General features: G+C 39.9%; 1 protein-coding gene across 1 annotated transcript in view; it reads left to right on the top strand.

Annotated features, from left to right (window-relative positions):
- ROS1 (ROS proto-oncogene 1, receptor tyrosine kinase) overlaps positions 1-23,245 on the top strand; it is a 249,252-nt gene that overhangs the window by 123,149 nt on the left and 102,858 nt on the right. The window contains exons 20-25 of the mRNA XM_073627146.1: positions 795-858; positions 2,834-3,036; positions 5,766-5,977; positions 16,097-16,377; positions 19,931-20,113; positions 20,949-21,169. Coding sequence (XP_073483247.1) covers positions 795-858; positions 2,834-3,036; positions 5,766-5,977; positions 16,097-16,377; positions 19,931-20,113; positions 20,949-21,169 — 1,164 coding nt within the window. The remainder of the gene's footprint in view (positions 1-794; positions 859-2,833; positions 3,037-5,765; positions 5,978-16,096; positions 16,378-19,930; positions 20,114-20,948; positions 21,170-23,245) is intronic.

Genomic DNA, 23,245 nt, shown 5'->3' with positions numbered 1-23,245 from the left:
GGTGCGCTGCATATAGAGTGCCAAGTTTAGGGGTGCACTACACAGAGTGCAGCGTTCAGCGTTCTTTCACAACTGCTTACCTCTGCATCTCCCATCCACATCTCACTTTCACCCCTCTTCATCTCTAACCTCTGCATGCAACCTTCCCTGTTTCTTAAAAGCTCCACCATCTTCCACATGGCTGTATTAAACTGAAGCACCCAGCTGGCTCTAGTACCTCTCTGCACACTGTAGGTGACACCTCCTCCCTCGCTTGCAGATCATCTCGTGGGGTGTCAGCATCCCCAATGAACCTTGTGCACTTGCATCTCTCTTGATCCCATCCTGCACTCTGCAGATTTGTTGGAGACAAGCTATCACTGGTAAACACAGAAGACGGACTTTTGTGTTTACAAGTGATAGTGGTGAGCAGGGAGCAGATGGCTTGAGCCAGAGGTAGTGGAACTGAGTTCCACCAAGTTCCAGCTGAAATAAAGCCCTGGTTGTCACTGCTAAAATTCTAAAAATCCTACTTGTCTGGCTGTTCCAGGCTTTAGTATTTTTATGATCTAGAATGAACATGCAGCAAGTAAAGCTCCAGACCTGCATACTTGATCAGTAACTCAAAGTATGAAAGCAAGTAGATCAGCATGATAGTATTTTCAGGAGAGGTTAGCCGTGGCAATCCATTTTTTGTCAGCATAGGTTTCCTTGTTTTACTCAATTTCCTGCCATAATATAGTAAACCTTGAACTATAATATATCTATACTATTAAACAGTAAAATATTTTTAATTCTCAGATTTTGTCTTCCAGGTGCAAGCTTATACTTCTGTTGGACCTGGGCCATTTTCTGATATGGCAGAAGCGCATATCTCAGGTATTTTTCAAGTAGAATTTAAGCTGGCCAGAGATGTGTTTTTTTTTGTTTTGTTTTTTGTTCAACCAGCTGGCTGAATGATCAGATGAAGAGATTCTTCTATCCACACACAGATATCCACACAAAGATATGATCCACCTTACATACAACCCCCCCCCGTAAAACTAAACCAGCCAAGTTTTGATATGTCTTTGTCCATCTTTAGACATAAATACTCTGCTTGACAAAGGGTACATAGTGACCTGAAACATAGCGTTTTTTTTTATAATCTAACATTTTGCATATGATTGTTGACACTTTGCTGTGTTTTTCTAAGCTAAATGAAAATTCACTTGGAAAATTTTAAATGTAATATTCACTGGGACTGATTTGCTACATGTTGACTCAGTGTAGTAAATAAGGTGAAGCCATGTTCACAGTTTAATACAATGAACATACACTGTAGAAAGTAAACAATTATTTTGTGAATAGTTTCTACTTTCTTAGCAAAGCAATCCCTCTGGGTTGCACACAACTACTAGTCATATATTTTCTTCCACCATCTGTGATGCACTGTAAATCTACATCTATTTCTAGGAATGTGGTAATCCTTCAGAATACAACTCATCTAAAATGCACAGATAAACTAAAACAAGGTGTGCATAGATTTATTAGATCATGTTATTCCTTTGAAAATGGGATCATACATGGACTTATTTTATTCTCGTCAATGATTCAGTAGCTTCATGGCTGCTAAAAAAATGTGCTATCCATTGATTTCTGGTATGATTCTTTTTTTTCTGATGGTACATTGGATCTATACTAGAAGATTTGTAACAGACAACATAGCTTATTTATAAAGAAGTGGCATACATTAATGAATATGCTATTTTCTTGTAGTGCCCAACAGATGCTTTTGTTGCATAAATTAAAGTAGAGCTATAGGCAAAACTTTTTTTTCATTTTGGATAGAGGAAGGGAGGGTTATAACCCCGGGCAGTTTTTTTTTTTTTTTTGGCCATCTGTTTTGCACTGGGGAGATTTCACTCCCTGTCCCATAGCCAAAACAGGAAGTGAGAGGAAATCCCTGCAAATTAAGGGAATCCTTTGGGGATCCCCAAGTCATCAGAACTAATGTCCCTATTGGAAGATTTCCCCTCTATTATTTTTATAGAGACAACCCAAAATTAGGGATTTTCTTTTACTTTAACTTTTAATGATAATGGTAACCAGGACAAGAAGAGACAGTGAATCTCCCTAAGGGGGGTAGAGACAACAATAAAAACCTAATAAGTGTTCTATTCCGTCTACACTCTATCCAAAACTAAAAATAAACGCATTTGGTTCTAATTTAAGGATTTCCTGATTAATTAGTACAGTATACTGTGAAAATGGTGAACTGGTTTCTGAATTTTTTGAGCATTAGTACAAATTATTTTGTAAAAGGTGTAGTTGTTTTTTTTTATTTTAAAAAAAGGGGAAGTACCCTTGCAGAAATTAAACAAACCTGAAGAACTTAGAGGAACAGAAACAGAGAGGGTATTGTACATTTCAAGTAATTATATTCACAGTTGTCATAATTAGGTACCAGCCACACAGCCTTATGTTCTGAAAGCCCATGTATGGCTCTTTGTAATTGTGCTATATTTCAACTAATTAAGGCAAAAATGCCTAAAAATAGATTAAAAACATTTAGCAAATCTAAACTGGAAAAGGTGCAAGCTAACACATTCCCCCGATGTACTGAACCAATGAATATGCTTCTATAAAAAGCTAAAACAAAGAAATTGTTCGTAAAGTTCACCATAAAACTATCCATTCAGCCCTTTATATATAGCTGTTAGCGCTTTGGTTAGATTAGTGCAGTCATTTTGGTGCCTTGAGTCTCAAATTATCCTTTTTTTACTAATTTATGTCAGTGAATAGTACAAAAGTCTTGCTTATTAGCACCCTGTGTGTTCCTTGTGTTGTTTATGCTATATTTTTCTTTCCACAGATATTCGCCCTGCTCCAACTCTTATTGGTATATCTTCTAAACAAATCTCTTTCAAAGATCTGGACAGAAATGATATTCTGTGGAATATTACCACAGGGGAGAATATAAAGTTGGCTTCCTACATAGCCCTTGACGGAGGTCTTTATTTTCTGCTTAATAATGCAATCTATCAGAGAGATACTAAAAGCCAATCTACACTTCTGGTACTTGGATTTACTTTAAATAAAAGTGAAGCTGACCTTTACTAAAAATTAGCTAAAGGTAGTGATACTGCAGAACCATAGACATCTTTTGGTTTCTGCAAGTCCCTAAGCCTAGTACATATGGGCCAAATGTTGGGTGGCATCGGCCGGTTCAAAATAAGCTGGCCGACATTTGGCGCGTGTGTACTGAAGCCGGTCCGACAGAAAACTGAAAAAGGTCTGCTGACTGGCTCCCGATCGACGCCAATGGCTGAGAGCACTAATCGGAGTGTTCTGGGGGGGGGGGGGCTGTCCCCCTGTCAGAACACAATAGAACAGTAGGGGAGATCACTGTACTAAGGGATAGTTGGTACAGCGGCTCCTCCTGAGCTGCCAGTTTTTTCTGTTCAGTCCTGCTGTGTCGAATGAAAAAAAAAAATACTAGTGTGTACCAGGCTTAAGCCTTCAGATAAATCGCTGTGAGTCTTGGAGTCCAGATTGTTAAAACTGTAGTTTGGGCAAATAACTACTGTAAATACACGGTTTAAATACATATATAGTTGTTTACTTGCCATGTTGTTTGTATTTCAGTCCATCCACTGCTAGGATTTACACAGCCCTGCCACACAGCATTGCCGTATCAGGACAGCAAACCTGATTTTTCTCTGCTGCAGTAAAGTGACACTTGCAGTTCTTGTATCTCTTCCAGCTAGTAATTGGACAGTGAAAGAGAAGCAACACATTAGGGTTGATTTACTAAAACTGGAGAGTGTAAAATCTGGTGCAGTTCTGCATAGAAGCCAATCAGCTTTTAGGTTTTATTGCCAAAGCTTAATTGAACAAGCTGAAGTTAGAAGCTGATTGGCTACCATGCAGAGCTGCACCAGATTTTGCACTCTCTAGTTTTAGTAAATCAACCCCACTGTGAGCTCATCTTCCTGTAATGCCGTGTACATACGAGCGGAATGTCCGACAGAAAAAGTCAGACGGGAGCTTTTCATCGTATATTCCGATCGTGTGTATGCCCCATCGGACTTTCTATGTCAAAAATTCAGACGGACCAAGAAAGAGAACATGTTCTAAATTTTTCTGACGGAACCAATTCCTATCGGGAAAACCGATCGTCTGTATGCCGTTCCGACGTACCAAAAATGACGCATGCTCTGAAGCAAGTACGAGACGGAAGCTATTGGCTACTGGTTATTGAACTTCCGTTTTCAAGTCCTGTCGTATGTGTTGTACGTCACCGTGTTCTGGAAGGTCAGAATTTGGTGTGACCATGTGTATGCAAGACAGCTTGAGCGGAATTCCGTCGGAACTCCGCTGGAAAAACCTTCAGAGTTTATTCCGACAGGAAAACTGGTCGTGTGTACAGGGCATTACTCTGCTATTTTCTCCTATCACCATGTTCCTTGTTGACACATGATCACTACAACACAACTATCTGGCTCCTTGTGCTACTTCTCCCTCTCTGCTTTACAAAGGTGGTGATACCAGGTCAAATTTCAGTCCTAACACGGCTTGCATTTAAATAATACAGTTATATAATACATAGCTATTTGCATTTCTGGCTTTTATAGCTGCCTTAAGTTCAGCTTTAAAGTAGGTGTAAACTTTAAATGAGTGACGTTTAGTTTGCTGAAGCAGTGTGTATCATGAGTAGTTGCCCCTTTTTCCCCATAAATACTTGGTTTATCATCATTTCATACTGTGTTGCATCTATCTTAGTGTTGCATATTCAGTCTGTTTGCAGCCACTTCTTGTTCTATGCACCCCAGTGATGACTTCTTGGCAGGATTCCAATGATGACAACAGTGGATCATGCCTGCTCAACCACTTGAGCTCCAGTAGACTAGTACACTATGAGTTTTTTCTGCTCAATCCAGCAGGTTGAATGAAAAAAAAACTGTCGGCTCCGCATCCAACGTTAGTACAATGGTCTCCCCTGCTGAGCTGTTGTATTGTGACAGGGGGAGAACACTGCCAGAACACTCCAGTCAGCATTCTCCTCCATTGACTGAGAGCACTGATTCGTAGTCGGTCGGCTGATGGCTTTCCAGCATGCACATCTGACAGACGCTGGCCAAGAGGCCGGCTTCTGTTGGACTGGCTGGCATACACAAGGGCAGAATGTCGGCTGTATTTTATTGAACTGGCTGATGTTGCCTGACATTCAGCCCGTGTGTATGGGGCTTAACTCTACCCTCCACCAGATTAACAATGCTGCTGTCCAAATGTGCCCCTATGCTTCTTCATTTTAGTATACACAAACACAATATAATACCCAATTCTTTGGGTAAAATGTAAAATCTATAATATGTCAAGTAAATAAGATAACTAACATGCTTTAAAGTGGTTAATAGAAACAGGATGTTCATTAAAGTTTTTTTGTTTGCGTTCCAGCACAACCTAGATAAAGAGAAAGCAGAATGCGAACCCAATAAAATTAAAATGGTGCATTATGAACAATATATTAAAATAAACTGAGCTCTTTGATTTGTGAATCCATTTTAAACATATTTTTATGGAAAGGTTTTCAAGCGAATTGAAAGTAAATACAGGATATGTAGCTGGTACAGTGGTGTTGACTTTATAATATGAAATTACATGCAGTTTTCTGTAGCAGCCAATAATATTTTAGCTTTTGTTAACTTAAGAGTGTGTAGGTAAATAAAAAGTGATTTTGGTTTCAAAGAGACTGCATTTTATATATTGTAGTTTTCTATACTTACTAAAGGCCTTGTTTTTAGCTACTGGAAGATGAACGTTTCTCAGGCGCTCGAAGCATGGCAGCAGACTGGATAGCAAGACATATATATGTAACTGTACATTCCGCACAGAATGGTACTGAGTTCTTCTTTCTTGACCTGGAGCATAAGAAGAAAAATCTCAAACCTATTGGCACATCTCTGAAATTATCCAACCTGACCATAGATGCCATTGCGGTTTACCCTCTGCTTAGGTAAATTGTTTTTCTTTTTACCTTTTTCCTGTTCAGTTTGCATCATGTTATTGCATTCTTTGATCTTTTATAAGTTATATAGTTACACAGTGAGGATATAAAAGACACATTTCCATAAGGTTCAACCAAAAGACATAATTGAACTAAACACCTGTATCCTCTGAACCTTCAACCTGCAGGGGATACAGAGGAAGGCAAGCTAATTGAGGTCCAGTTTGCTCCAACAGGGATAACATTTATACCTGATCCTTTAAAGCAGTGTTAGGGTCCTTTCACATGGGCTTTTCCATGTACAGACTCCGCTTTGCTCAGCTGATCCCCGCTGAGCAGACGGATGACAGGTCCGTCTCCGCTCACTGTGCTGAGACAGACTTGTCAGAGCCCCGCTGTCCTCTATGGAGATCGTATGAAAATGGACTACCTGTCCATTATCATTCGATCCTATCCGAACGGATATTGGCGGATGTCAGCAGACATGTCACCGCTGACATCTGCCGTTCCATAGGGCTGAATGGAGTGTCCAATCAGGTCCACCTGAAAAACTGACAGGTGGACCTGATCGGAAAGTCCGTATGAAAGGGCACATTCTCAAACTGTCTGCCGTGGCACACTAGCAAAGATGGCAGTCTGCAGGTCTTCAATGGTTGGAGCGCAGGGTGACACGCAGCGCCCGCTGGAAAGTGGATCATCGGGTGGAAATGATGCGTTTTCAGAGCATGCACTCCTTTCTTCAGCACCACAGAAGCACCTTCTACAGTATGTATGTCTGTATCATTACCAAACTTCGCAACATTAGGCCCCAGACAGAACCCTGGCAAAAATAAAAATGAATTGACTACATGTTATTTTGCTGACTTAACCGGGTTTATTTTGCCTCAAGATAACTTTAAGATCAAAACATCTAGTTCACAAACCTATATAGCAATATACAGTTTATTTCTTTGCATGAAATAAATATTTAAAAGGAGAAGACCAGCCTAAGCTAGTTTGGCTGGACTTCTCCTATGGGTCACAGGAGTGCAATTCGTTTTGTACTCCTGTGACCAGTTTTCAGAAGAGAGCGGACGTCACAGGAATCAGTCCAGGCAGCGCGCCATCACGACAAAGTCTGGATCTGCCAGGTGCCTGGACTGATACCCGTCTTGGCCTCTCAGCAAGCCGCTAAGACGCTTAGATGGCCGCTCCCTGCCCCTCCACAGCTCAGTGCTCCAATGAGCGCATGCGGGGGGGCAGATCAGAGAGCTGTTTGACAGTCAGTGATGCTGCATCCACCTAGGTAAGTATGGTTCTGTAGAAAAAAAATAAAAAAATAGTAAAACCTTGGTTTGAGAGTAACTTGGTTTGAGAGCGTTGCCTTGATATACAAGTAGCGCCATGTCTCAGCTGGGTATAAAAGAGAAAAGAGGCGCCTCTAAGTGTAACAATATGGTTACATTTAATGAAGGTACAACCTTTAGCAACTCACATGGTTGATGATTAAAACAGGCACATCTAAGTATGCAGGCATCTGGGGTAAAGCTGTCCACATAGACCATCCTTCTCACCGACATCGATGTCATCTCTTCCACGCTGCACTCCAGTGATTCAAGCCTCCATTTCAGATCGCTCTACTACAGGGTAATGTTCCCGGTCATGATTGCAGACTGACAGCGGTGAGAGCCAGCGGCGCAGAGGACGGTCTAGGTGGACAGCTTTACCCTGTATGCCTGCATACTTAGATGTGTCTCTTTTAATCATCAGCCATGTGAGTTGCTAAATGTTGTACCTTTATTAAATGTAACCATATTGCTACACTTAGAGGTGCCTCTCTTCTCTTTTATACTCTGTAGCTCCTGCTGGATTTTTCTTCTAATCCCCTTGTAGAGGCTGCCATTTGTAGATGGACATTTTATGGTTACACAACCTATTACATTCCTATAATCTTTTTATATGGACTAAAAACTGAAGGATTTATGAATAAATGGTTGTGGAATGAATCATTTGAATTTCCATTATTTCTTATGGGGAAATTCGCTTTGATATAAGAGTGCTTTGGATTACAAGCATATTTCCAGAACGAATTATGCTCGCAATCCAAGGTTTTACTGTACTTCTCTTTTAAAGAAAACCATTATTCCTCAAAAATTGGTATTTTATCACCACCTCAAATTGCTCCATTTTCTGCCCCTCTCAAACACCCTGACAACCCTACCCTGACTACCCTTTGTAGGAACCTAGCTGTATTATAGGAAGCGAAAATCTGTTGCTAATCCTTGTGAACTGAACCTCGCTTCAATCTGATTTGCTCTCGAAAGCAGGCACATCCTTCATATTCAATTTAAATATAGATGTAAAAATAAATAAGTACTTGACCACAAAAAAAATTATTAAATCTTTTCGGCGTGTCGCAAAATTTTTTATATCTTTTTGGTGCGCCGCAAGACGAAAAAGTTTGCAAAACACTGCCTTAACCACTGGCCGACTGGCTCACGCCGATATACGTGGCATGGGTGCGCATAATCATGTACCCGTACATCGCGCACGCCCCCGCTGTGTCCGCGGTGATCAGTCTTCAGGTCCAATGATTTCTGGCCTGGACCTGTTGATCGGTTCTGGCGAATGAAAATGCTTCCCCTGTCTGTAAGTGTAAACACAGACAGGGGAAGTGATGTCATCTCCCTCTCTGAAATTCTTTTCTGTTCAAGAGAGAGAAGAGAGAACATCTTACCCTGAGTTGCACAACACTACACTAACACCAGTACACGTAGGTACACTTGTCCTCCCCTAATCACCCCCCAATCGCCCCCCCCCAGTTAACCCTTTCACTCCCTGTCACTGTGTCACCAATTGCAGTTTATAGATTTTTCACTGATCACTGCATTGGTGTCACTTGTGACTCTAATCAGTGTTAGTTCTAGGGTACCCCCCCAAAACCCCCCTGATGCTGGTTAAGTTAGTTAGTTTTTATAGCGCCAGGGCACACGCCATATATTACCTCATAAAGTTTTAACCCAATGATCACCCGGCGGGTGACATCAGTTTTAGCGTTAGTCAGGGTCTGCATCACCCCAGGCAGCGTCAGATTCGTGCCAATAGTGCTAACACCCATTCACGCACCATACACCTCCCTTAGTAGTATAGTGTCTAAACGGATCAATATCTGATCTGATCAGATCTATACTAGCGTCCCCAGTAGTTTAGGGTTCCCAAAAATGCAGCGTTAGCGGGATCAGCCCAGATACCTGCTAGCACCTGCTTTTAGCCCCTCCGCCCAGCCCAGCCCATCCCACCCAAGTGCAGTATCAATTGATTACTGTCACTTACAAAGCACAAAATGCATAACTACAGCGTTTGCAGAGACAGGCCTGATCCCTGCGAACACTAACAGTTTTTTTGGTAGCGTTTGAAGCAGTCGCTGACAGTTAGGTGCTCTTTTTTCATGTGAGTTTCACTAGTTGTACCAGTAAATTTAGAGGCCACAATGTGCAATCGAAGGTACACTAGTGAAGAGGCCTACACGTTTCTGAGCATGACAGATGAGGGTGAAGAGAAAGTCACCCATCTGTCAGATTCAGGCTCAGAATAAGATCCTGTAGACAGCAGCGGCACCCTGACAGTAGTGGTCCCTGCCAAGGCCAGGCGTACCCGACCCCGTTCTTCAGCTGTTGTTGAGGTGCAAGAACCGCAGGGCTCTCGTATGGAGCAGAGAGCCAGTACTAGTGCCGCTCATCCTTCTGGTGAACTGGCAAGCACCATCGGCCTAGTACACCCTGGTCGTAGTCAAACCAGCACTGCAGTATCATGTGGTGACGTGGCGAGTCCCATAAGTGCAGTTCAAGCTGGTGAGCTGGCTAGTACAACTAGTGTCCTGCAGCCACCAAGAAGACAAAAACAGGCCCATTAAGCCCATAGTGCCAACCCAGAATTTAGGTGGAAACATTTGATTTTACGTCACTTGATTTTTATTTGCTGCTTTTCACGGAAGAGCTCTATAGATCTATTGTGGACCAAAGTAATTTGTATGCTGGTCAATTCATCGCCACTAATCCCCAGTTAACTCTTGCCAGAGATTGGAGACCTATCACGGTCTCCGAATTTAAGACCTTTCTGAGCCTATCACTCCTAATGGGCATAACTAAAAAAAGTGAGTTGCGGTCATATTGGTCCATTGAACCAATTTACTATATGCCCATGTTCTCTGCCTCCATGACCAGGGCTAGATATGAGCAAATCTTGAGATTTATGCATTTCAACGACAATGAAGTCTGTCGTCCTTAGGGGTGACCCTGAATACGATCGGCTCCACAAAATTTGGCCCCTCGTAAACCACTTTAACCAACAGTTTGCTGCCTTGTTTACTCCCGATCAAGTTGTCTGCGTTGATGAGTCCCTGATTAAGTTTTCTGGCCTCTTGTCATTCAAACAGTATCTTCCCAGCAAGCATGCCAGATATGGGGTCATGATGTATAAGCTCTGTGACAGGGCAACAGGCTATACGTATAGTTTTATGGTCCTCCCTTCACGCAGACACGATGGTCCAAATTCAAACAGTGACTGGTGTTGTGGAGAAACCCCTCTGTGTCCACGAATACAACCTTATTATGGGAGGGGTGGACCTGAACGACCAGTTGATGGCGCCGTACTTAATTGCCCATAAGGCCAGACGCTGGTATAAAAAAGTGTCTGTATACTTTTTCAAATTGGCTCCTGCTGAACGCTTATGTGCTATACAAAGCATCAGGACGAACTGGATCCTTCCTTAAATTCCAGGAAGAGATCGTCACAGCCCTTCTGTTTCCAGACGGTGTTGTGCCCCAACTTCCCAACGCAAATGCAGTAAGCCAGCTGCATGGGAGACATTTTCCATATGTCCTCCCTGGTACCCCTGCCCAATGATCACCCCAAGGAAGATGTTGTGTCTATAGCAAGAGCGGATCTAGGCATGACACCCGCTATTATTGTCCCTCCTGTCCTGACTATCCTGGTCTTTGCATTGGTGAATGTTTAGAATGCTACCACATACTAGTGGAGTATTGGCGTAAGGTACAGCACTGCACAGACTAGGACACACTTTCACATGGTCTCCAAAGAAGCCATCGCATTTTGAGAGACTCGAACCTGGAACCAAAAATTATACAGATTTTCAACAGCACTAGTGGTATATAAGTGCTAACATATAATAAATATAAGCAGAATTTAAGCACAAAGTGCAATGATCTAATACTGAATAGTGATACAAAAAAGTAAAGTGCCGAGTGCTTCCAACAGCAATTCAAGCATCCAAGTTAAAAGAAAACTCAGAGACCACACTCCCCTTGTATGACCCCACTCACCAGAGCTTATGGACCCTCAGCTTTGCAGTCCAGGGGTCAAAAATGGTTTGTAAGGTTATGATACATAGATCCAAAATCCGAGAGGCTTCCACAAACGATTTTCATGCGGACCAAGGAAGATGGTGGATATTTAAAAAGAGAGAAAAAGGTATATAGTGAAGTACTGCTGGCACTGAATTACTGCGCATTTACAAAAATGCCACTCACGAGACGGCTTGAAAAAACAGGCATCAGTGTGTTCCAGGTTCGCATCTGCAGCGTGCGTTCCACGGATACTGGAAGTTGCGTCACTGGTACGTAAAACCGGAAATGCGTCAACGTGTTTCGCCCTCCTCTAGGGCATTATCACGGACATCCACCTAGTTTGTATTGTGCCGAACCTGGAACCATTACAGTTACAAATAAAAGTGTAAAAAAAAAATTAAAAAAAATAAATATAGAATAAAAAAGCCAAAAATAGTTGTTGAAATAGTAATGGTGTTTGTGCTGCGAGGGAAGGTGAGAGAAGTGTTTGCCAACAAAGTGTGCTGGTAAAAAATAAATAAATAATGAATAATAATGTGATAATAACAACTGAAAAAAGTGGTGGTAGCAATAAAATAGATATACGTCAAGTCAAAATACATATATTGGTAACTGGTGCAGTTACCATGTGGTCACAGATGCTGGTCACAGGTGAAGATGGTTGATGAGAAGATTTCCTATGTGTTGCTTGAATGGTCTCAAAAATGGATATATAGCGTGATACCGCAACCAACGCAGAGGGACAGGGCGGATCAAATAGTGATGCACTCACTTAAGGAAGAGGAGCATAGGCGTCAATCCAACGAACACCGAGTTCGTATGTCCTCAGTGTGGCAACTTTGGTCGGCTTCTGTTCCCAGCGCTTGTCAGGTGGACTCAATGAATGTTGGTATAAAACATGAAGAGATGTGCAAATAGTGATATTCTTTATGTTTCTCCGCATGATTCCATATATCCATTATTGAGACCATTCAAACAACACATAGGATGTCTTCTCATCAACCATCTTTACCTGTGATCTGTGACCAGCATATGCTGTGCACCTTACAGCAGTGAGGTGAGCTGCTTGCAGACACAGAGGTGTCATCACTGAAGATTGCACTTAGCACACGTGTGCTTTTTGGGGGTGGGATTGTTTTTCTTTTTTGCCCATTACGGATTTTTTCATTTTTCTTCATTACCACATGGACTTTCTTGTCTACTTTTTGTGTTTTTATATCAGCTAACACTGGACTGGCGTTCATTCCATATGTTTATTTTATGTACACTGCACCAGTTACCATCCTATGTATTTTGACTTGACGTATATCTATTTTATTGCTACCACCACTTTTTTCAGTTGTTATTATCACGTTATTATTCATTATTTATTTATTTTTTACCAGCACACTTTGCTGGCAAGCACTTCTCTCACCTTCCCTCACAGCGCAAACACCATTACTATTTCATTTTCCTTGTTTCTGTTTCGGATCAGAGTCACAGGTGTTTGCAGCAGTGCCCCCTTAGTTTTAATTTCAGACAGCGCGGGAGTTTCTTTTTATACATACAAAAATAGTTGTTGTTTTATTGCTCTCTCTCTATTGTTCTCTCTCTATTGTTCTGCTATTTTTATTATGTTTACTATGTTTTATCATGTTTGCTTTTCAGGTATGTAATTATTTTATACTTTACTGTTTACTGTGTTTTATTGTTAACCATTTTTTCTTTTCAGGTACGCCATTCATCTGCAGCACTGATTTATTTATCTTGACAGCAACAGCGTTCGCTCTCACAATACGTAAATCAGCGACTCCAGCACTGTAGGAGGTGATTTCACCATCACAGTTTAAAAAAAAAAAAAAAACAGCATTTATGCTGTAGCATGGGGGCAGGGGTGGAGGGGCGATTTTCCCCTAACATTAGGGGCGGATTGCTGCCATGCTTCGGCATATATTTTTTACTCTTTTTTTTTGGGCACAGATTGTTGTGGTTTATTGAGTTAATGTTTTAGTGTTACCATTGTTTGCTTTTCAGGTACACCATTCAGCTGCAGCACTGATTTATTTATCTTGACAGCGACAGCGTCCAGCAACGTACTGGGATGGGAGTGGTTATACCAGAATGATGCCTGCAGGTTTAGGTATCATCTTGGTATCGTTCTTTTCAGCCAGAGGTCGGCTTTCATGTAAAAGCAATTCTAGCGGCTAATTAGCTTTCACTTTTAGGTGTAATTTCAAATATGCCCATGGCATGTTTGAGCAATATATAATTTCAGTGACAACTTTGTGTAAATAAATATTTTTTTGTCATTTTTTTCAATCACTTGTGACAAAAAAATAAAATTATTCAATGTGCTCAACAAGCCTCTCAGCAAATTCCTTGGGGTGTCTACTTTCCAAAAAGCGGTCAATTGGTCGGGGGGAGTGGGGGTATTGTACTGCCCTGCCATTTTAGCACCTCAAGAAATGAGATAGGCAGTCATAAACTAAAAGGTGCGTAAATTTCAGAAAATGTACCCTAGTTTGTAGACGCTATAACTTTTGCGCAAACCAATAAATATAGGCTTATTGCATTTTTTTTTACCCGAGACATGTGGCTGAATGCTTTTTGGCCTAAATGTATGACTAAAATTGAGTTTATTGTATTTTTTTTTTTTATAGCAAAAAGTAGAAAATATCATTTTTTTTCAAAGTTTTCGGTCTTTTTTCGTTTATATTGCAAAAAATAAAAACCGTAGAGGTGATCAAATACCACCAAAAGAAAGCTCTATTTGTGGGAAAAAAAGGATGCAAATTTCAGCATTGCATGACCACGCAATTACCAGTTAAAGCAGTGCAGTGCCAAATTGTAAAAAGTGCTCAGGTCAGGAAGGGGGTAAATCCTTCTAGGGCTGAAGTAGTTAAAGCAATTGGATACTCCCTGCATTAACAATCTATTGTTATTTATTGTAAATATTATTAGTTATATTTTGTGCAATTAGAAAAACATCCTTGCTCTCCTAAGAAGCCCACTACAGATTTGGCTAGAACTAACTTCTCAAATGCTTATTCTCAAGGAAGACTAAATGTAATATTTAAAATAGTAAATTAATAAATTTAAACTTTAAAATGTTTTCTCATGAGTAGGGCTGAGTGACAGCAAACCAAGAAATCCACAAGCCCTAAACTGAGAGCTGAACTCTGCTGAAGTCTGAGACAACACTTATTTTTCTGGCCAAAATGTTTAAAAAGAGCAACATTGAAAATACACAAATCCTTTAAATAAAATGCCTTAATATGAGGGATGCCTAAAAGCTGCATGTGGTAATATGAAACAGTACGATGTAGTGTCATTAAAAAATAACATTAAAAAAATGTAATTAGGTTCCCATTAATATTTTAACCAAACCCTTGTCCAGGCATACAGCCTGAGTGACCAGAAAAGGGAGGGTAAAAACCATGCACCCCCTTCCTATACCATACCAGTCCATGTGCCTTTCAACATTGGGGGAACTTGTAAGTGGGCAGGGGAAGCCTTTCCCCCCCTTGCATGCCACCTTGTCCCTGCATTGAGGGGAAAAAGGCCTTTTACCCACACCCTGTCTCCCAAAAAGATATAGGGGCTATGGGGGTCTTTTTTGGGGGATTGAGTAATAAAGGGATAGTAATATAACCCTGTCCTCTTTTTCTTGGGAGTGGAGACATAGGCCCTTATTTCTCCGCATTGGGACAAGGTGCATGCAGCCAGGGTGCCCAGAAAGAGGGGCAGCAAGGCATCTTTTTGAAGGACATCTGCACCACTTCCATTCCTCCCTAAAGGATGTGAGGGTTTGGGGTACTTACTGTATAGTAGAATCTTGAACCCCCTTTAACAAAAAAAGGTACCCCCAGATGTCTGACCCTTTCCAGGGGATTGAGTACAGGGATATTCCCAGTAAGAGTAAAATGTAAATAAACACACCAACACCATTAAAAAGTCCTTCAATAATGTTACAGAAAAAAATATAAGAAAAAATGTAAATAATGTCTTCCAACATAAATCCATGAACCATCAGGCAATCCAATGATGTAAAGCCTTTGACAAGAATGATGTCCAGCCAATTAGAAAAATGTAAAAAGCGCAATGGCCCACTGTCTGATGATTTTTCCTTGCTGCAAGGATGACCAGCTGCACCCTGCACTCTTGTGCAAATAACAGATCCCTGGTGCTGCAGTAATGTAAACATACTGGAGGAGATGCTGGATAATGTCACTGATCAAATATGGTTGTGAGCATATTTGATCAATGCTGTTGGATCCCTGTCTGTTTGTTTTGAGCAGGTGAACTGGCCAATTGGGGTCAATTTATTCAGAAAACAACAAGCAGTCTGGGTATGGGTCAGTCTCATGTTTGACCTGAAATCGAATCTCATCCTTATAACTTGGGTTCTTCATGTCCCTCATTAATTTAGTAGGTCTTTTATGCACTTTCTACAGTCTTGCAACATCCTTTTTGTGAACGGATGGCCAAAACTAGATTGCATATTTCAGAGAAGGTCCTACTAATGCTTTTTATAGGGGAAAGATTGTCTTTTTTTCCCTGAGTTTATACTTTTTTTTTTCTGCTGTATCTTGTTGCAGCTTGGCTTTGCATGCTTTGATGATCTACCAGAACATCCAGATTTCTTTTTATCATTGTTGTGCTCAGATCTACTATTTTTTACTTATTCATAAGCTTTGCCATAAATACATATGGTAAATAAAAACAAATTATTCCATAGTAAGCTATGATTTACAGCCAGTTACGTGAAACAATATTATTGACTGTATGTTCTAACTTTTTTCAGCCGCTTGTACTGGATAGAACACTGGGAAACGGGTAGTGGCATATCATATTATGATATGTTAAACAACACAATAGTATATGTTTTGGGACAATATAATCGGAAAGATGTTGCTAGAGCAACTGGTTGTGATTGCTATATCAAGAACTTGAAATTAATGACTTTGGATACAACAAATACCAGCGGCTCACTCATATTATTCTTGTGGAATGAAACAAATATCTGGGCCTCTGACATGGATGGATGTCATTGTTGGAATGTGATTAAAGTACCACTTATGTCTGGTGAGTATTCATTACTATTGATTTATCTAGTAGTAATGAAATCCTTAGTATTTTATGGAATACAATTAATTATTGATATCCACCCCTACCTCTGTGGAGCTAGCATTGTAAATTCACCAGGTCATGTAGTCACACACTCTATTGCTAATTTGGGTAAAACTGTTAAACTGCCAATTAACTTAATTTATCATTTAAATCCAAATTAAATCTTCAGGGTAAATCAGCTAAATACTTTCCAGGTGCATAAAAACAAAAGGTGTACAATGCAATACAGTTAATTTTCTGTCTAAAGCAGCTACAGTCCGAGTAGAAGAGCTTTTCCCCTGCAAGCAGTTGCAGAGTGGGACCTTTGTTCTCTGTGGTCTTTCTGTAGAGGTCTGACATACTCCCTACATTATATTCCCAGGCTTTTTTGGAATCTTGGAATCGGCATACCTTTTCTGGTAAACATTTACATAGAAAATAAAGGCACTGTACAAACATTTACAAAATATAAAACATATACAGTATACTGTATAACACATATATATATATATATATATATATATATATATATATATATATATATAAAACATTCCTATCCAAACCCCCCTGGTAGCAGAGACAGGGACAGTTAGGGCGGTGGAAGGGAGCAGGTGCCACTGCCAGGGAGTTGGTTCAGCAACATGGAAATTGGAGGTGTTGAGGTTTGAAAAAATGGAAGACAGTAGTCAGGTCACAAGCCAAGTTTGGTAATGGCTGATTGGCAGGTAGGTACAAAATCACAATCAGAATCCAGGTCAAAGACAGGTAGGGGTCAGCAACATGCTGGCAGGGAAGTACAAAATTAGCAGGCAGAATCTTGGTCAAAAATCCAGGCCGGGGTTGATAACATGAATCAGTTGCAGACATAAGAGACAATCCAGCAATGAAGCTAGGCAGACCTCAGGTTCAAGTAGGCCACTGGCAGCCAGGATCTGTGGGCATGCCAGTGTGTGCCCATCTTTTCACTTCTTGTTGAACTCCTATGCTCATGGGTATGTGCACATCTCTGCTCATGCGCACGAAAATGACCACCTTCTACATCAGGTTTATTATATTTATATACGCAACAAATAAGCTTTTAACTAAACTTTAAAAAAATAAAAAGTCAAATCAGATTGTCTAAGATCCACAAAATGTCCCTTTAAATACAGACTAATGCCCTGTACACACGAGCGGACTTTTCAAACCGGACTGGTCCGACGGACCGAATCCGCCGGACAATCCGACCGTGTGTGCGGGCTCCATTGGACCTGCAGCGGACTATTTCTGTCAAAAATCTGACGAACTTTAGATTTGGAACATGTTTCAAATCTTTATGTCGGACCCAGTTCCTATAGAAAAATCCGCTCGTCTGTATGCTAATCCGACGAACGAAAACCGACGCTAGGGCAGCTATTGGCTACTGGCTATCAACTTCCTTATTTTAGTCCGGTCGTACGTCATCATGTACGAATCCGTCGGACTTTGGTGTGATTGTGTGTAGGAAAGTCCGTCAGAAGTCCATCAAAAGTCTGTCGAAAGTCCGTAGGAAAGACTGTTGGACCTTTGTTGCTGAAAAGTCCGCCCGTATGTACAGGGCATAAGGCTGGACTTTTCGTTCTAGCCTGTCTGTGCATTTATTTTAGGTGTCCTCTGCACAGCAATGCAATAGAACTACTTCATACGTTGTTTCATATTTAAAAAACAGCTATATAATTGCCCTTACAATGTTCTTAAATTCTGCTTATTTTCTCATTCTTAAGGAAAAGGGACATGTACTGTATGTTACATACTAAGTATCTGTGTTACGTTAAAATGCTGCTCACAGTAATTCCTAGTTCTTAGTCTTCACCTAAAAATTTGTCCACATAAGTCTTATTTTTTTATTGTGTTCATATTTTTTCTCTTTATTAAAATGTTCACATAATGGCCTTTACAATGTCTTCATGCATTGATTTTCATAAGATAAACTATAGAAGTATACAGTCTGTGTAATTTTAACTGCATACTAACATTGTTAGGTATAGCATTCTAAATTTGAGCTGATCTTCAAATTTGACTGTTGTTGGATAAAAAATGTTGTACTTTTGTCACAATATTAAGGACAATAAATTGACGCCTGTGATAATATTAAACAAATTGATTACTTTTAGTGTTACATGTTGACCTTAATAGCAGGTCAAATTTGTTATTTGTTATTTAAAGAGAAACATAGGCTAAGTTCATACTGGCATAAACAGCAGGCATTAAAAATGTGCCTCAAATGCCTATGCAAATAATACAATGGACAGCACACAGTGGTGTTCACACTATCAAAACATGAAGCGCTAGCGTCACTTCAAAATTGAGGCCTCATGTTGAGTCAGGGGGCGTTTGAAGCCTTTTAATGCCTCCTGTTCAAGTCTATAATAACGCTTCGCAAATTTTCTGGGAGGCAGTTGCGGTGCGGTTGAGGGGCATTAAGGTTAGTTTATTACCTGTAATGGAATAGACATTTGTAGAGCGGGTTTAACGCGTCTTAACGCTCATCAAATGCTTCAAAACTGCCCACAGGGTGTTTAGGGTGCATTTTTAACTCTTCATTAATGCTTGTAAAATGCCAGTCTAATGCCCATACTAAAGCTCATAAACGCTTGTCTAACGCCTATTCTAAAGCTATAGGAGCATTTGTTAAGCGTCAGAAATTTAGTCAAGTGTGAAAAAAAACAGAAAAGAAGAGATACTAACCTTCCTAATGCTCCCTTGCCAGCATCTTCTCCTGTGTGCTGGGTTCCAGCCATCTTCATTGGCCGACAGGGTATGTTTTATTGCAAAAGGGACAGTTTGTTTCTGCTGCATACAAATGTCTGTCTGTTCACAATGTATAATAGCAGAACTTTAGTCTATCTTTAGAGGAGAGGTATTGGAAAGAAGCGAAAGCTGTTTTGACCCTACTTCCCCTGTAGGTCACAGAAGTACACTTCATTCTGAACTAATGTGACCCGTATTTAGCCGACAGTGGGCTAAAGTCTGCTGTCGGCTGATGTCACTCAGCCGGTCCAGACTCTGGAGAGATCCCAACTTAAATGTTGGGATCCACCCAGATGCCTGTCTAGCAGCTGACTCAGCCTCTCAGCACACCGCTGAGAACCTGAGCCAGCCGCTTTCGCCCACTCCACAGCCCAGCCCTCCAGTTAGCGCTGGAGGGGCAGAGCAGAGAGCTGGTCACTGCTCCCTGATCTTTTTTATGACAGCTCAGACAAGCTTTTAAATTCTGGACTTTGAATCCCTAGGTCCCCCATAGAAATATGATCTGTACTTCCCTTATGGCAGCCAGGGATTCCATTAGGGAAGTGCAAACATAAAGTTTAGTAATACAGAATGCATTATTGAATAATATTATTGCATTTCTGGTTGTGGGTTCTCTTTTTACAGTCTTGTGACAGTATGAGGGATTTAAAATCACTGAATATCTAAATATTTTGTACTGTCTTTATGGTAAACTTTGAACTTATAGTACGGTTGTTTTCATGTATTATTTTACAATGACTGTATTTTATTACTTTCATAGCAAATTTCACAATTACTAGCCTGACAGTAGATGACTATTTTATATACTGGAGTGTTAAAGATGATGAAAAAACAAGCATATATGGAGCAAGCAAAAAAAATCTCATAGTAACTTTGTTGCAAATTATTCCTGAACAGCATGTCCAAGTTATAGCATACAGCACATCTTTGCAACACTTTCCAGGTAAAAAAGAATTACATTTAATTTATTTTTCACGTATCATTCATTTAACATCCGAGTTTACAATTATTCAGGCTGTATACAAAAAATGCATGGTCAAATATGATTTATCATGCAGCAGGCCTGATGCCCAAGTATTTGTAAAAATATAACCGAACACTTTGCTTATAAACACTTTTCTATATTTATTACTAAAGACACTGTGGGGCTAAAGGGAGAGAAGGATAGAAGATGACAGGCTATTAAGAGGCAAGGAAACTTCTACTTCCAAAACAAGTGATGGATCATCTTTTTACAGCATTAGCCATTTGGTCATAATGCCAGGCAAAGCGAGTTTTATCAGCTACTGCCATGTGTGAAGGTGTAGACTTATCCTGTGACTTGGCATTCTACAGTATTCATTTTTAGGTGTAAACACTTAAAGACAGCAGAGCAGGCAGCTGTGATCTCCATTAAAACATGTTGAAGATTGTGTAAACCAGGCCTGGAAAAGGATTGCATTTTTGCACCTACCTTTGTTACCATTAATTACTTAGCTAAATAACTTGTTAATAACAATAAAAATACTGTAAATGCAATTTATCATAAGAAAGATGCCCTAAAACACCAGACTTATATTTACTATGCAGTTGTACAATATTTTATATTTACCTGAATAAAGTAAAATATTTTCTTTGTTTCTCTTGCACATAAAAAATGAATAGCAAAATATCTAGAAAACACTGTGCATTGAAAAAAAAGGCACCATTACCCAGGAACTGCAGTGATCTCTAACACATTAGCCCTGCTTATCCAGAGACTTACAGCTTAAAATTGTTTTTTTTTTTTTTTTTTACAGACAAAGAATGCCTGGTGCTGGCATCATTTACCTCTATACCAGTTGTACTGAACTCTACCAATACCAGCCTTACCTTACTACTGCCTCCAGTTATTTATAATTTAAGCTGCCCTTTAATAAGGAGCAGCACTCCAACATACATAGTAAAATCTAGAACACTCGAAGATGGCAAACATAAGGAGCCTGTCAAGTCCGCAAATATCATCAGTAGAAACACACAAGTAAGATGGATTAATTTTGTTAATTTTAGTATACAATATTAACACAGTAAAGCCCCGTACACATGATCCGAAAATCAGACGTAAAATTTTGTCCGACGAACAATGCCGTTTTTCGGATCGTTAGTATGGTGCTTTTGACAGCCGATTACGATTTTTCGTACAACAAAAGCTGGATGTGCAGACTATAAAATTTTAATCGTACATGAACACAACATCCGATTTTCGTATAATTAGTATGGTTTTCGTCCGAAAAAAATCGTAAGAGCAAGACTATGCATGTTCAGAAACGAAAGAATACATACAAAACTATTCAACACATTAAATCACTTCTGAAGTTGAATTCTGTCGTACGAGAATTTTCGTATGGTGAGTAACCTCTTCACTTTTGACATGAGACTATCGTGCAACAAAAAACGGACGAAAGGTCATCTGAAAATCTGATCGTGTGTTCGAGGCTTGAGATTAGAAAAGTTAAGCACCAGGTAAACAGCTAAATACACCACTGAAATACTTATGTGGAAACTGTTGTACCTGTCAAAGTATTTATTTTCTTCTAAAATTTACGCAACACTGTTATAGCATATCCTGCTAATGACCAACCTGACATTTCTCTCAGCTAGGTCTCTTCCTTACCCCAGCCTGTGATTAGACAGAGAAGGAGCAGCAGAATGATTAGGTCATCTCTGCTTTTCCTGCTCTCTCCTATCAGTATGTTCCTTGATAACATGTATGCATGCAGGAAATCAGATTGACCCCAGCATTGCTCCTCCCTCTATTAATATGAGTTCTGTGCAGGGAAGGAGTCATAATCATGGGTTTACACAAATTGCATTAAGCCCTTGTTCACATTGGTGCGTTTTGAAATGGGATTTGACATGTCAAATCCCATGTCAATGGGCGGCAATTGCCAGCAATGGCACCATCCTAATCGCTGCAACGCTGCATTTTCGGTGCCGCACCGATTTCAAAAAGTCATGTCTGTACTACTTTTTGCGATTTTGGGGTGCAATTTCAATTGACATCTGTGCAGAAACCCGCACAGATGTCTCTGAAATCGCATCCAAAATCGGGACTGACATGCGGAAGTAAAATCATGTGAGTACAGCTGAAATCGCAGGCCTTCATTCCCGCAGCTCAGTGTGAACCTGGGCTTAAAATATTTACAAAAATTTGTAATAAATGCATGGCAAATGTAGACATTGTATGTTTTTTTACAGTAAATGCCTTGTATGCAGAATACTACTACAGAATAATGGAATAATACAACATATATTTCAAATAAACAAATATATATATATATATATATATATATATATATATATATATATGCGCTCCATAGGGAAACCTGCATTAAAACAATGCAAATCACTTTATTATTTGTAGATATACACATATAAAAAACAAGTCCTAAAGCCACTCAGGAGCAATACATATAACTAAATAACTGGCATATGTATTGCTCTTAAAGTGGACTTTTGCCCAAAAAAGCAATTTAAAATTGGTCATAAACCCTTAGGCTCCATTCACACTAGCGCGTTTTTTGATGCATTTGATGCATGGGAATTTTTTAACATGGGTTCCTATGGAACATGTTCACATCAATGCCTTTTTGTATCTCTGCGTTTTTGGTAAGGGTCGGGGACTTTTTTTCATGCAAAAAGCAGCGTTTTGCATGTAATGGATTTCAATGGACAAGCATCAAAAACGCAAGTGCACCGTTTTTGCAGTGTTTTTGGTGCGTTTTTGGTGCGTTTTTGGTGCATTTTTGCCGTTTTTTTTTTTATTTTTTTTTTTTTTGTAATTTTTTTTTAAGACTGTAAAAAAAAATGAAAAAAAAAAAAAAAAAAAAAAAAAAACGCAAAACGCAAATCGCGGCAAAAACGCGGCAAAAACGCTACAAAAACGCTGCTCAAAAACGTGCCAAGCATGAAAAAAAAACCTCCAAAAACGCTCAAAAGCAACATGCATAGGTGTGAATTGAGCCTTACATATACCCAGTTAGGTGACTGGCCTCAGGTGACACACAGAGATTAAACAAACCATCCTAAATAAGTTGAACCTATTTATGTGCAGTCC

The sequence above is a fragment of the Aquarana catesbeiana genome, linkage group LG04, assembly GCF_042186555.1.
Source record: "Aquarana catesbeiana isolate 2022-GZ linkage group LG04, ASM4218655v1, whole genome shotgun sequence".
Lineage (NCBI taxonomy): Eukaryota > Metazoa > Chordata > Amphibia > Anura > Ranidae > Aquarana > Aquarana catesbeiana.
Note: the sequence above shows the minus strand (reverse complement) of the source record. Positions and strands in the feature narration are given on the sequence as shown.